We start from the raw sequence: 14,215 nt of genomic DNA on the forward strand, positions 1-14,215 counted from the left end.
GCCTCTCCCCAAACATACCTTTGACCTAAGTTGAGCTTGTTAGTTTCTTAACAAGAGCATGCCCTGCAAGAACATTTAGAGCAATCTCTCTTTAGCAGACAGCTAAAGTAAACATTGATTACCCAGGCGAGATATTGTATGAGCTTGATATGAACTCCAAGTTTAACATCCTGACAGAAAAAAAAACAGAAACATGTAGCTTCAGGCCAAACTCAGGACTCGTAAGATCACAGGCCTTGAAGATCAAACATGACATGGAGACAGATAATGGCAAAAGGGTATAAATCTAGATCCCTGTTCATATTCATCTCCAGCAAGACATCACTGCTGTCCATTCTCCTTGCTGGTTTTGATAGCACAATAAATAATAAGCAGCAGGACTGGAGTATGTGTTACTTTTCCCGCCTTGTATGCCGCTATTGAAGAGCAGGTTTTGGCAGACGTTTGGCAGAAGTTATCACCTCTTTGATGTATCACAACAGCACTGTTATCAACACTTATTGGAGGTGTTTATATCAGTCTCTAAAAGAACTGGGCTAGGGCTGATATGAATGCAGCATGATCTATTGCTCCACAGAACAAAATAACATGCTTATAACCATGGGAGGCTGGTCACCAGAACAAAGCAAGGCAGAAGCCCACCAGTATTTTTATGGCTGCATTGCTGAAGTCCCCATCTTTGCAAGGTAGGAGGATGGTGAGAAAACCAGAATAAACTGCCCCCCCTCTGGTGACCTTGTTGACTACCCCACCAGTTGTTACCAGCTGCCACTGCTTATAATATGTTTTTAGGGACGGAGGAGAAATTTGATTCAGTTCACATTTAAAGAGGAATCTACCGGATTTGCACTTTCCAAAACAATACATGAACTGAAACACAGCCATGCTTTGAAATTTGCACTTCTCCAAATTTCGCAATGAAGTTCTCCATCCATTTAATGTGTACAAAAATGCATATATTAGGGTGAAATGTGCATAAACATGCATATATTGATGATAAAAGCATACAAAAATGCATTATGTTAGGGAAAAATTACTTTGCAAAGATGTGTATATTAGGCAAAACTGCATACAAAAATGTGTATCTTAGAAGAAATGAGCACTAAACTGCTGAGGAATTTTCATGAGGAATTTCAGTTTTGTTTAAATTGTATGATAAAGTAACTGCACTCCCATTTGGTCAGCAGTTAATAATATGTTACAAGTTATAAGGCAGGTTTTACCTCCAGTTTCAGCTACCCATTTATTCTTTAGGACTGGGCCAAGCCCTAGCAAATTTCTTTGTGTCCTGTCTCTGATGTAGAACATTTCCTTGGACTAGTTTACACAGCTGGAAAATTAACTCGTACCATATGCATATACCAGAAGTGTTGGGATCTGAACAAAGATGCATCCCAGAGCATCCAGGGATCATGCTGTCATGACAACAGAGCATTTTACTTAGTCCCTTTGGATTACTCAGACACCAGAGTGCTTAAACTGTTGATTCCCTCCATTTCCTCAGCCTTAATATTGACTGACTCTAATGTACAGGCAGGCCTCGCTTATACGGCGGGTTCCGTTCCGGACCCCCGCCATAAAGTGGAAATCGCCGTAAAGTGGAACCCGATTGACGATAATGGGGCGCGTCGCGCCAAAATGACGTAAAAATGGCACGCGACGGGAAAAAAACACTGTAAAATCGGAACAAGCGCCTTAATGCGGGGACTTTCCCTAATTGAAAGCAGCTGCATTAGCAAAGCGCTGTAAAGCGAAGCACTGTAAAGCGGGGCCCGCCTGTACTTAGGCCTTCTTTGAAAAAGGTAGCTAAGCTAGGGACAACTACCATAGGTTACCCTGTGTGTTCTCTGTGGTAGTGGTTAAGGTGTTGGACTATGACCTGGGAGACTTGGGGTTCGAATCCTCACACAGCCATGAAGCTCACTGGGTGACCTTGGGCCAGTCACTGCCTCTCAGCCTCAGAGGAAGGCAATGGTAAACCCCCTCTGAATACCGCTTACCATGAAAACCCTATTCATAGGGTCGCCGTAAGTCAGGATTGACTTGAAGGCAGTCCATTTCCATTTTTTTCAGCAGCTTATGGAGGTCTGTATATATATTGGCAACTAATAACTGTCTTGTTTTTTCAAGGACCCATATAACTAAAATAATAATTCTGCTGTCCTGGCCCTTTACTTCAAATACATAGATTATCAAGTCCATTATCCATTGTGTGCATTTACAATGCTTATTTAATCGTCACAAGAATATGTTGACAAAGATTACTGCTGTTCCCAGTGCTTTTTGTTGTTGTTGTTAAAAACAGAGGTGTCGGTACTCAAACCTTGGTAAAAGTTCCTTCCCTGTCATTTTTCTGGCGCCAGGTAAAAACCCACCTCTTCACCCAGGCATTTTAATGTATTTTATGCTTTTTAATCTTATTTATTTTATTTCTAGTTTTCTTTTACTTTGTTTATATAATGTTTTATATTGTCTGCGCAATACACACTTGCTGTATTTTAAATATTGTGGTTTTATCATGTTGTACACCGCCCTGGGAGCTGCTAGCTATAAGGCGGTTTAGAAATGCAACTAAATAAAATAAATAAATAAATAAATAAAAGTGCTTTGGGTGCCAGCACAAAAGGGTTGCCATGGGCAGTTAAGAAAGAGGTGCTGGTACTCTGTACCAGTGAGTACCATCACACACAAACAAAAAGCACTGGTTGTTCCCATTTTACAGATCCAGAAGACAGACAGAAACTAGTGACTTGCCAAAGGTCACCCAGGAACTTCATCCCTAAGCAGTGACATGAGTAGGGGCAGCTCAGAAGTGCAAGTGCGACTTGTAGTCTACATGGCATTATGCTGCTCCTCACAGCTAGTAGCAGCAAAATTATTTATGGAGAATAAGCGCTCTCTGTTGCGCGCTCGCTCTCCCTCACACACACACATATATTTGCATAATTTATTCAGGCTGTAGAATCCATCTTTTCAGAGAGCAAAATCTCTGTTACCTTGCTCAGAATTTGGATTTTGTTAATGCATGGTGCATACACAGTGAAGGCTGTGCTTTGGCAGATACAAATTTTTATGCAGCAGTGACTCCTGTGAAACATTTTCCGATCTGGGACATCCTAGCTGTTTTCCCATCCAATTACCTGGAAGGGTGGGATTCACTACTTGCTCAGCTGAGTGGGTCACTAACTCTCGTAGGTCAGCCTCAGCCCTGTCTTCACTCATTTGCCCTAGTCAATGAGCACACTACTCCTACTCACAGTTATTTAATAATCTGCCAGACTGTATTGTGGGCTAAAATTAAAGAAACCAAGTATATGCAGAGGCAAATGTTATGAAACAAAATGCCAATGCTTGGCTCATTTTATACAAAAAGCAAACTGAGCAACCGCATTTATAGTAGATTAGTCATTTTAGAGTGAACACAGGGGTTGCTATTCTATGTTCCAGCTATAATGGCTGCAGTTTATACCAGCAAATAGTGTAGTCAGGTTCCTATGCTCTCCTATCAGCAAAGTCAAAACCACAATTCTAGCACTGGGAAAAAACCAGCTAATATTTATTTATTTATAGAAGTATTTATATACCACCCACTCATAAAATATCAAGGTGGTGGAACACAATATATTGCACAATATAACACAATACCACCTGTCAGGTATGCTTTAACTTGGATTCATGCACTGAGCAGCCTTATAGGCCTCTTCCAACTCTACTATTCTATGATCCTATCATATGCAAATCAATTAAAACATAAAATACTTTAGAACAATCCAAAATAATCACAAGAGTGACTGGCTCATCTGAGAAAGGATATTAAACAACTGCATAGGCCTGTCAGCATTAAAAAAATGATATAACAGAAACTCCTCCCACAGGGAGAATCACTTGCTTACTGATCACGGCCATTCACCAGCCATGCATGGAAGGAACCAATAATCATGTAGTAACAGTGATCCATTCCATAACTTCTCCCCCATAAAATGCACAAGCAGCTGTCAGGAAGAGCCACCATCGTCTCCATTACTAGTATCTGTGGCCTGGTGGCAAAGAGGCTTACATGTAAAACCCACAGGCTGCCTGTATTTGAGCCCCATTGTAGCACCAGTATTTCCCCAAATAGAGGGTTGTACCTGATGTTAGTCCTACTCAGAGTAGGTTCACTGGATGTGACTAACTTAGGTCCATTCATTTCAATTGGTCTGCTTTGAGTAGCCTTTAGTTGGAAGAATATAAACCAGAGAGTTGTCCTGGATTTGGTGTGATGAGTACAAGAATTTATGTGAGGCATAGAACAGCAGTGGGGCATCTTATGCCCTCCAGATGTGGCAGCAGAATTACAAGTCCCATCAGCCCTGCCAAACATGGCCAATGGCAAGGAATGATGGGAGATATAGTTCAGCCACATCTGGAGGGCCAAACGTTCCCCACACTAGGATAGAGGAACTACATGGACAAAGAAGAATATACAGTACAATAACAAGGTCCTTATAGAGCTTGGACTGAGATATCATGTTGTTATGTGCCTTCAGATCGATTATGACTTATGGAGACCCTATGAATCAGCAACCTCCAATAGCATCTGTTATAAACCACCCTGTTCAGATCTTATAAGATCAGGTCTGTGGCTTCCTTTATAGAATCAATCCATATCTTGTTTGGCCTTCCTCTTTTTCTACTCCCTTCTGTCCTTCACAGCATTATTGTCTTTTCTAGTGAATCATGTCTTCTCATTATGTGTCCCAAGTATGATAACCTCAGTTTCATCATTTTAGCTTCTAATGATAGTTCTGGTTTAATTTGTTCTAACACCCAATTATTTGTCTTTTTTGCTGTCCATGGTATTGTTAGGTCCAAACCCAACACGCAAGCCGTCACTGTCTACTCAGCTCACATCCACCCGGGAAGGTGCAGAGTTGAGAGCAAGAATCTATTGCCAGAGGCCAGGAAATAACACACAATATTACCTTTGAAAAGGGGTCCCAAAACCTGCCAGCAAGATGCCTTTCAGAAGTGGGAACCCCGTTTATTGACACACACAAGATTTATATAGTTTCCCAACGGTTACAAAGAGGGGAGCGGACGTCATAAAGAATAGAAAAACATCGCTAGACATAGTATTATTATTATATTATATTTATTAGTCGCCCATCTGGCTGGTTGTCCAGCCACTCTGGGCGACGTACAAAGTAAAATACATTAAACATTAAAATGTTAAAATATAAAACCCAACAGTAGAAAACTTAACCCAACCCAAAGGCTTGTCTGAAAAACCAGGTCTTTAAAGTCCGGCGGAAGCTCATCGAAGGGGCATGGTGGAGTAATATCTTAGATATGTAATATCTTAGATATGAAAAACGGGGTGCTTAAGATAACAAAAGCCAGGAACATCTCGCCTTCTTTCAGACCTAGGCTTGCATAGTTTATACGACCTTGAGATAAGCACTCAGAGCCAGAGGAACAAAGGGTAGATAGGAGCAGGGGAGGTTCGGTTACAAGTGGGATCATTAAACTAAGAATTACACTCAGGCTACATTTCTGCATTTGTAAGCATATGTGTGTCAAGGTCTACAACCATGTAAATGAGGCATAGGCATTCTTTTGTGATACAGTTGGTAACATCATATAAAACATAGAGCATAGATATGCGCAAGGAAATGGGAGGGGAACACATTTCAAGTTCAATCAGGCTTTTATTCATTTAGCCACTGGAATGTTTGGGGTCAGGTCATCCGGAAATAAACCGATATATACTTTATATCAAGTCAGTAATATTTCCATACCCAACAGAATCCACAAAGCTCTCCTCCAACACCACATTTCAAATGACCTGATTTTTCTCTTATCCCCTTTTTTCACTGTCCACTTTCACATCCATACATACAGATCGGGAATACCATGGTCTGAATGATCTTGACTTTAGTGTTCAGTGACACATCTTTGCATTTGAGGACCTTTTCTAGTTCTCTCACACCTGCCCTCCCCAGTCCTAGCCTTCTTCTGATTTCTTGACTATTGTCTCCATTTTGGTTAATGACTGCGCCAAGATATTGATATTGACGGGCCAGACGGGTGGAGAGGAGAAGGGGCGGGAAACCTTCCCTGACTCCCTTCGCCACCTCAGCGTACCTGGCGGCGCGCGCGTGCACGCGCCCAAGGGGGCTGTTGTTCTGGATGTCCGCGCGGCCCCAGCCTCTTCCCTCCTCCCCTCAGGAGTCGTTCTTGGCGCCTTCCGCTGACGGCGGAGGACGGATGTACCGGCGGCGAGCCATGCCCGGGACGTGCCGCTAAGAGAGGAAGAGCGAAAGAGAAAGAGCGAGCGCTCATAAATAACTATATAAAAACCAAGGCCATGGCGGAGTTCCTGCCGTTGCCCGGGCTGTCCTTGCGGGAGGAGCCGCTTCCTGGGCCGGAGGCCGCTGAGACGGAGGCTGAGCTGTGGCAGAGCCTGGCGCGCACCAAGACCCGCTCGTACGGCAGCACGGCCACGGTGGTGGCGCCTCTGGCCGAGCGCTACGTGGAGCATCGCCTCAGCGCCAGCGACACCCTCCAAGGCATCGCGCTCAAGTACGGCGTGACGGTAGGTAAGGGCCGGGCCGGTTTGAATTCTTCCCTCCGACGCAGTTTTCCCTGACAAGGGTTGTGGTGGCCCTCAGCTGAGGACCGGGGCCTTACTGAGTATGGCTAAGAGGAGGGGAGAGAGCGCCTGAGCATGTGCAGAGTGCCTTCGTTTGGGGATCCCATCACCAGAGTGGAATAATTGTAGCCAGCCGTCTACGACGGATGCAAGCAGGAGGAAGAGTGCTCCCCCCCCCGGCTCTCTGAGCATTTACAGAGTTCTCGTTCCCAGTGACTTCAACCAGCTTCTCAGGCGACTGTGACTGCTGTATTTCTTTATGTGGGTGTGCAGGGTGTGTTTCTTCTCCTGCTGCCACTAATGACAGACAGATCCTCGGGCATTTGTGATAGATTTCTCTCTAAGCATGTACAGAGGGCCTTCCTTCTCCCCCACCTAAACTCATCCAGCCCCTCAGGCATTTATGATTGATGTGGGGATAATATGTAGTGTTCCTCCCTCCCCTGAAACCCAAGCCATCCTGTTGGAGATCTCTGAATGATAGGAAGAGAGTGAGCACATGCAGAGTGCATTCGTTCTCTCCTTCCTCATCTACATTAACTACAGATACCTGCTTAGGCATCTGTGATTGAACACTTCCCTCTGAGCTTGTGCAGAGGGCCTTCCTCTTTGCCCTCCCTGTCAGTCAGCTAGGTGTGTAGTCGCCAGGGGTCATATACCCTTTACTTTTTGGGGAGCAGTGGCCAAGCCAGGTCCCTACATAGGAGCCAATCAGCATAAAAAGGGAGCATGTTAGCCACTGAGAAGAGTCCTTGTCCTTTCATGCTGATTGGCGCTAATCAGAGTGAAAGGAGGTGAGTCAGCCACTGAGAAGACTCCTCTCAGTAGCTAACACACAGCCTCCCCTTTCATGCTGATTGGTTCCTAGGGACATCTGTTGCAGTGGAGTGTGGACTCAGGTTACAACAGGGGGAGCAAGGCAGACAAGGGAAAGTGGAAAAGGGAGCATTGCTGTGAAAGAGGTGTGGTGTGATTATCATGAAGGAACCCTGCACTTCTGAATTTGCCACTGCAAATTAGCCCTGTCAGCCCTTCTGGCATCTGTGATTGATATGAAATTACTTTCCTCTGAGAATGCACAGAGTGTCTTCTCCTCTTCCCTGGCATGGATAGCTAGTATAGCAGGCACCTGAGGCATGGATCCTAGACAGATGGGCTTCAGCTCTGACATCTCTCCCTTTAGTACTAAAGATGTAGTTCGGCAGCAGACAGTGACCAGTTGGTTCAGGATGCAAGAGTTTCATGGGTAGCAGTCCTGCTGTGATCCATTGCCTTGCAGATATAGGGGAAGAGACACTTCTGATCATTTAAAAAGTATATTCTCTTTCACCATTATAAGACTAATTACATACTGCACATCAGATGTGAGGTAAGAGCTTTCAGACAGACTTGAGCTCCAGCACCTACTGCTTTTGAAGCAAAGGCCTGGCTGGGTAGCCTGTGTATCCCAGTGCATGCAAAGGTTTTGTGGGAGGAGTCTGTGAGTAGTAGTAGGAGAAGGTGGTGTGTGTTACGCATCTGTTGCTCTTCCCCACCCCACTGAATTGTGCTTCAGTTTGTTGCATGTCTGCCCTGAACTTGAATTATTTAGAAGTTCACCCAGATACATAAGAAATTGAAGTGGTTGTTGTGGATGGCAATGCATTTTCAAAGCAGTACCTCAGAAAAGCAGTGAATAAACTTAAGAGGTTTACCTCAAGGATTTCTTGCAGTGTGATTGGAGAGCTTTGGGTGGAACTTCTTGTATGTGTCCAGGAACTATTTTCGCCTTTCTTGTGCAAACCTGGGCTTGTTACTTGGGATAGCAAAGTGTCTTGGATTTCTTCTTGAAAAAGATTATTTATCCTGCTCAGCAAACTAGGTCTGCTTCACCTGGTTCTTGCTTCTCTCTTTTACCATTTCCTCTCTTCTATCTGTTGTCTTACCCACTGTCAAGGTTTATTACAAGCTTCTTGTGGTAGGGGCCTGCCTTTTTTATTAATGAAATGCTTACCATGAAAACCCTATTAGTAGGGTTGCCATAAGTCAGAATCGACTTGAAGGCAGTCCATTTCATTTTCACAGGGTAATTCACATTGGGTGCATTGGGATGACTTTTCTCATGACAGGATGGCATCTTTTGGATCCAGGTGCTGGATCCCAGTGCCTGTCATAACTTCTCAGTCCTTGATCCCTCATATCAACCCATAATAATAATGTGACCTAGAGTATTTATAGGGCTTTTAACTTCAGAAAGGTGTTTCTTATGGTTCGGTATTTATATAGAAAAGCAGGTGTTAACAGGCATAATTAAACCCTTGATTTGGATTTAGGGGACCAGGTGTAGGTTAACATGTTTGTATGTAGATTTCATTTTAGCGAGGTTGTTAAATCAAATTCTTCGGAAATTTTACATTTCTTAAGGTTTATTCTAGTGAAGCAGGGGTGAACAAGATCCTGAGTGCCATAATAGCATTATGTGCATTATTTATTATGCTGTGCTGTGGCTGCTGCAAACACATTGTCTTGCTGGCCCACAGTGAAAATAATGCTTTGGAGAATGTGTTTCTTAGTTTGTACTCCCCTTCTTGATGTGATTCATGTGTATGGAGAAGCTGTTGCTTCAGAGTTAAAAATATATAATAGGCTTTCAATAAACAGCAAAACAACACCCACAAACTTTTTTTATACTGAGGTCTCATCGAAATTAAAAAGAAAACACACATAGTTCCAATTTTTCCAGTTGTTTAGTTAGAGATGGAAGTCTAATTGGTCTCCAAAACCTTTCTTGTAACTTAAATATTCATATGACTATGGTAAGCACCTGTTTTGGCAGTTGCAGTGATGATGGTACATGTTGGAACAGTCACCAGGGCTTCATGTTGACTAGTTCCATGACTATTAATTATCACATTTTCCTAGCATCACCATGGGAGTTTTGGATGACTGATGGCATGATACAGTTAGAGCTGCAGTTCTTCAGTTATGCCGTCTTTATGAATGCTGCTCTAGTTCTATGATCTATTTTTTAAATTATTTGATAAGGTAACTGGCATATGAAGGAGAGTGGGAAGCATGTAAATAAAACAGCTTGCCTAAAATAGCTGTTTCTAGCAAATGCTGGAAGGGGGACCTAGGCTGGCAATTAGAAACCCAGATCAGCTTTTGGGACCCCTAATTTCTAAAGTGTATTGTAAGATTTTGCACTAGGAGTCCTGGTTCATGACTTCCAGTTCCATTGGACTTTGTTGCATGAGTGATTGGGATATATGGCTGTCTGGTATTTAAAATCAATTTGTGCTTTGCTGCATTATTTTGCACTTTTTGCAAGATACATTATAATGGGGTAGCAATAAGGGAATATGGCTACAGGAAGCATAATTTTATGATTTAAGGAGCCATTTTCCAGTATATATTTTGAAAAGAGGTGGTAAAATTATTAATATAATGGAGACATTATATTTAAGAAAGAAATGTGTGTTGTGAAGAAGCTGTTTGTAGAAAATTGTTTGCAGTTATGATCTTTACTTGACTTAAATCAGTAACATAATTTTATGTCTGTTTCAGATGGAACAAATAAAAAGGGCAAACAAACTGTTCACAAATGACTGTATATTTCTGAGAAAAACATTGAATATCCCTGTTATATCTGAGAAGCCTTTGCTGTTTAATGGACTTAACTCATTGGAGTCTCCTGAGAATGAAACTGACAGTCCCCCTTCTTGTGAAGAAAGACCAATGACAGTCCAGGAAGACAATTCTTCACCCAGTCCTCAGGAGCCTGACAATCAGCTCCTTCCCCCTGAAGAATTATCTGCCAAAGATTTTCTACATAGACTGGATTTGCAGATTAAGATGTCCAAACAGGCAGCTTGGAAACTAAAACCTGAATATAACAGGTAAAAAACCTTCTACCTACTTATTTAAACACATTTTGAGGGCTTGAAGTATGTAATAACGCTTAAAACAGTAGTATATCAAACTGAGAAAGATACCCACTAAAATATTGTATGTTAAACTATTATTTTTTTAAATCATTATCACTTAAACAAGGTTCCAATGCAAAGGGTTTATAATGCTTCTGGAAATTTTCTACAATGCCAGTTTTACATCTTTCTCCTTCCTGACCTGATGCATCTTAGGAGGAATCTGTTCTTTTTATGAAAGAGTAGCTTTTGAATATCATTTCACCTACATTTCATCTCTGATGCTCTTGGCAATGTTCTACCAAAGTAGCCAATTTTGATAATCTCGTGAGAGACTTTGTAGAAAGGTGACACACAGATAATTAGGTGGTATTAACTTGGAAATTAAATTGGATCACACTTCATATAATTTGTTTTAATAACTCTTATGTTGAATGATGTGTATAGGAGGATATTTTGTTTCAAAGGCTCAAGAAATTTTGCATAGAGAAAGCTCATTAGTGTTGCGGAAATATTTTGGTTCAGGTTTGTGTGAGCTCTCTAAAGTGGCTAGGCCCAAAATATATTAGTAGAAATTGCTGAAATTGCGCTTATTAGACACTGAAAAGAAGTAGAGCAAAGGTTATAAATATATGCTTGCTTTAAAGGTCAAATACTTATCAAAGGAGATATGATGGAAATGTAGGGAAGAGGTTGGAGTAGTTGTGTCATGGAAAAGAAAGAGAAAAGTTATCTTGACCTGCATATTTTAGAAAAGATAATTATGTTTATGCTATGTTAAATATGTTTATACCAAGTTATTGTATTGATTGACATATGTTGACGTGAAGATTGAGTAATCAACGTAACCTTGAAAGAGTATATAAGAAAGATGTGTGTTTTATGAAAGGGAAGGCTTACATAGAGGCTTGTTCTCTGTGTAACTCTTCCAAGCAATTGCTTGTGCGCAAATAAAGACTTCTAATCAAAGAATCAATTGTTGTGTCTTGAGAGTTTGGTTTAGGGCCTCCCAGCATTGAACTATAGCAGGCAATAGCCTATTTAGGCTCCTGTGACATTAGTTAAGTCAGAATGGCTAAAGACAGTGGCAATGAGCAACCCCTAGGGTACATACATACTAAGGCTTTTTTCCTGACCTGCACGGCATTTTGTCAGATTTCCTGGTGATAGTTCATGAGCTGATACATCTGAGAGTATTTTTCACATATGAAGTTATGTCATATCTAAATGTCTGTAATTAAGTCTGGCTGATCACTTGCATCAGTCTTTTTAGAAGGAAACAGAGATAAATCAAATACTGATATAAGATGCAGCCACAGAGTTGTACGGTAGTGAATTAAAATTTAAGGTAGAAAAATTCTCTGGGTTTTTCTTTTTCGTATTTACTTTAGCATGTTCGTTACCACAGTAAATTAAATTCTAGTCCATGTTGAGTTACTCAGCTTCCCAGAATAATTTCCCCTTGACTTCAATAAGGTCTATCCTAAGTAACTGTACCTAGGATTTGAGCCTGAGATATTCAGATGTGGCACACTCTTAATGCAAAGCTGTCTTCCAGAAGGGATTTCCAGATCTTGCACCATCACTCAGTTGTGCATCCAGACTGTAGCCATGCTGATTTTTGCTTGCATCTGTGCCCCCATGTATTCTTGATCTTTTGTTAGGCACAGTAATTATTTCCTTGCCCAGGGTATCAATTCTACTATTCCTTCTGTGCCTTTGCATGTCATCTTTGCCTTTTTATCATTATAAAAATTAAAGGAATGCATTATATTTTTAGAATTTCTTTTAGTAAAAAAATCCCTCTGCAGAAATGTTGAGATACTTTAGTTCATTTCCTTTGACAAATTCAATTTGCTCCCTTGTCCTTCCATGATGCAGGCTATTTGGCAGGTGGCTAGTTTGGATTACAATTCTAAAAATGAGGTTTGTTTTACTCTGTAGGGACACTGAAAACAATTTGAATTTGTTGGCCAAAACCATCTTCCTTTGTTGGTTCCTTTGTGATACGTGCTGCTGTTTTATTCATATAGGTGGGTTGTGTACATACCACAATTCCATGGAAGCAATGAGATCTTAGAAATAGCACAGAATATAGTAGTGGGAGCAGAAATTGGTTTCCTGACATAGCTGAACAAGATTTTCAATTATTGCCAGTAGGACTTCAGTATCCTTGCTACCCCACCCGCCCAGGACCAGCAAAGCCAAAATAAATTGTGCACAGTAGTAAAAACTATTGCCTTGAGTAGCCACTACATGAGGTTACAACAGGAGGAAATAGAAGGGCTGCTAGGCCGTCTATCAGTACATCTGAGAGACCAGCAACTTTTGAACTTTTCCGCTCCAGCTTGTCAATAGAAAAACTTGTAACTAAGTATATTTCCTCCTTACTACCAATCCATTTTTCCTGTTGTGTCATGTATTTTAGACTGTAAGCCTGATGGCAGAGACTGTATTTTATTTTGTTACACTTTATTTAGTTAACTTCTCACTTATGTACAAAATACTTGTGCTTGAGGGCACTCTTAATACATTGCCGCTCAAAATTTGAGAAGCAATCATGCAAAGAATGACCATCACACAGCATTACTTAAATGATTTACTTCTAAAAGTCTTATTAAAAGACTATCATTTACTACTTTGGAGTAAATTCTATTTATTTATTCACCCTTAAACATTTTCTTGTTTCCCTTTTTCCTCATCAGAGAGGACGATGAAGAAAATTCCTATGCAACTTCTTCCTATCAGCAGTAGAAGATGAATGAAGATCTGGAATCAAAGCTGTTCTTAAAAGCTAAATATTTGAAGATTCAAAAGCAAACCTTTTGGATTCATTTATTATGGTGTACTTGTTACAAGTCATATATAGGTAATTCCATTAACTATATTTGCACTAAAATGATCTGACCTTCACCTTCTGCAGGTTAGAGTCCTTTTGCTATACAGTAATAAAGGAAATAATCCTTCCAAAACTATTAGTTGCCTTCATATTTCTGCTATGAAAATATAGCGCGTTAGGAACAATATATCCCTGAGACAACTATGATTCAGGATCTTTAGGAAACAGCTATATATACTTATAAGATAAAGTGTAAGGAGGATTATTTATGATGAAAGTCATTATTATGGAGCCTTGGGATAGATACTCCTGTCATGCAAATTTTGTGAGTATCGGAATTGACGTGTGTGGGTACATGTGTCTGTATATACGGATATAAAACTGTATATAAAAACATTTGTGTTCTTAAAATGAACCAGTCTGAACTGTTTTGGAAAACAGTTGAGGTTTTAAAGTATGTATGGCACAATTCTTTGGAGGCTTTTTTAAACAAAGGGAAAACAACCTCAGTAAAAATGTATTTTTCCTTGTGTAAGGGTAATGTTTGAAACATAGCTTCTTGTGCAAATATATGTAGTTTCCATGTAATAAATACAAAATGCACTTTTAAAAAGTGGCCTGTCCTTGTTTTTCAGCATATCCGTATAGAAAGTACAGAATGCCTGGTGCTTTGCAAATGCATTTCAGAAATACGGTGTGCTTTTCTGTTTCATTTGAGTGTATTAAAATTTCCTAATCTGTCAAAAGTGTTTCTACTTTTTTTCTAGCTACTGGAACTTTATTTGAACGACAATAATATACAGTACTTTGTAGAGTGTCAACGTATAGACTAGTGGA

The 14,215-nt window shown here is 40.8% G+C and overlaps 1 protein-coding gene across 1 annotated transcript; it reads left to right on the top strand.

The window, feature by feature from the left end:
- Positions 1-6,081: 6,081 nt before the first annotated feature.
- LYSMD2 (LysM domain containing 2) lies at positions 6,082-14,215 on the top strand. Its single transcript, XM_061595134.1, has 3 exons — positions 6,082-6,577; positions 10,181-10,512; positions 13,245-14,215. Exons 1-3 carry the CDS (start codon positions 6,350-6,352, stop codon positions 13,291-13,293), a joined length of 609 nt encoding a protein of 202 aa, XP_061451118.1. The 5' UTR covers positions 6,082-6,349; the 3' UTR covers positions 13,294-14,215.

This window comes from Rhineura floridana, chromosome 14 (assembly GCF_030035675.1).
Source record: "Rhineura floridana isolate rRhiFlo1 chromosome 14, rRhiFlo1.hap2, whole genome shotgun sequence".
Classification (NCBI taxonomy): Eukaryota; Metazoa; Chordata; class Lepidosauria; order Squamata; family Rhineuridae; genus Rhineura; species Rhineura floridana.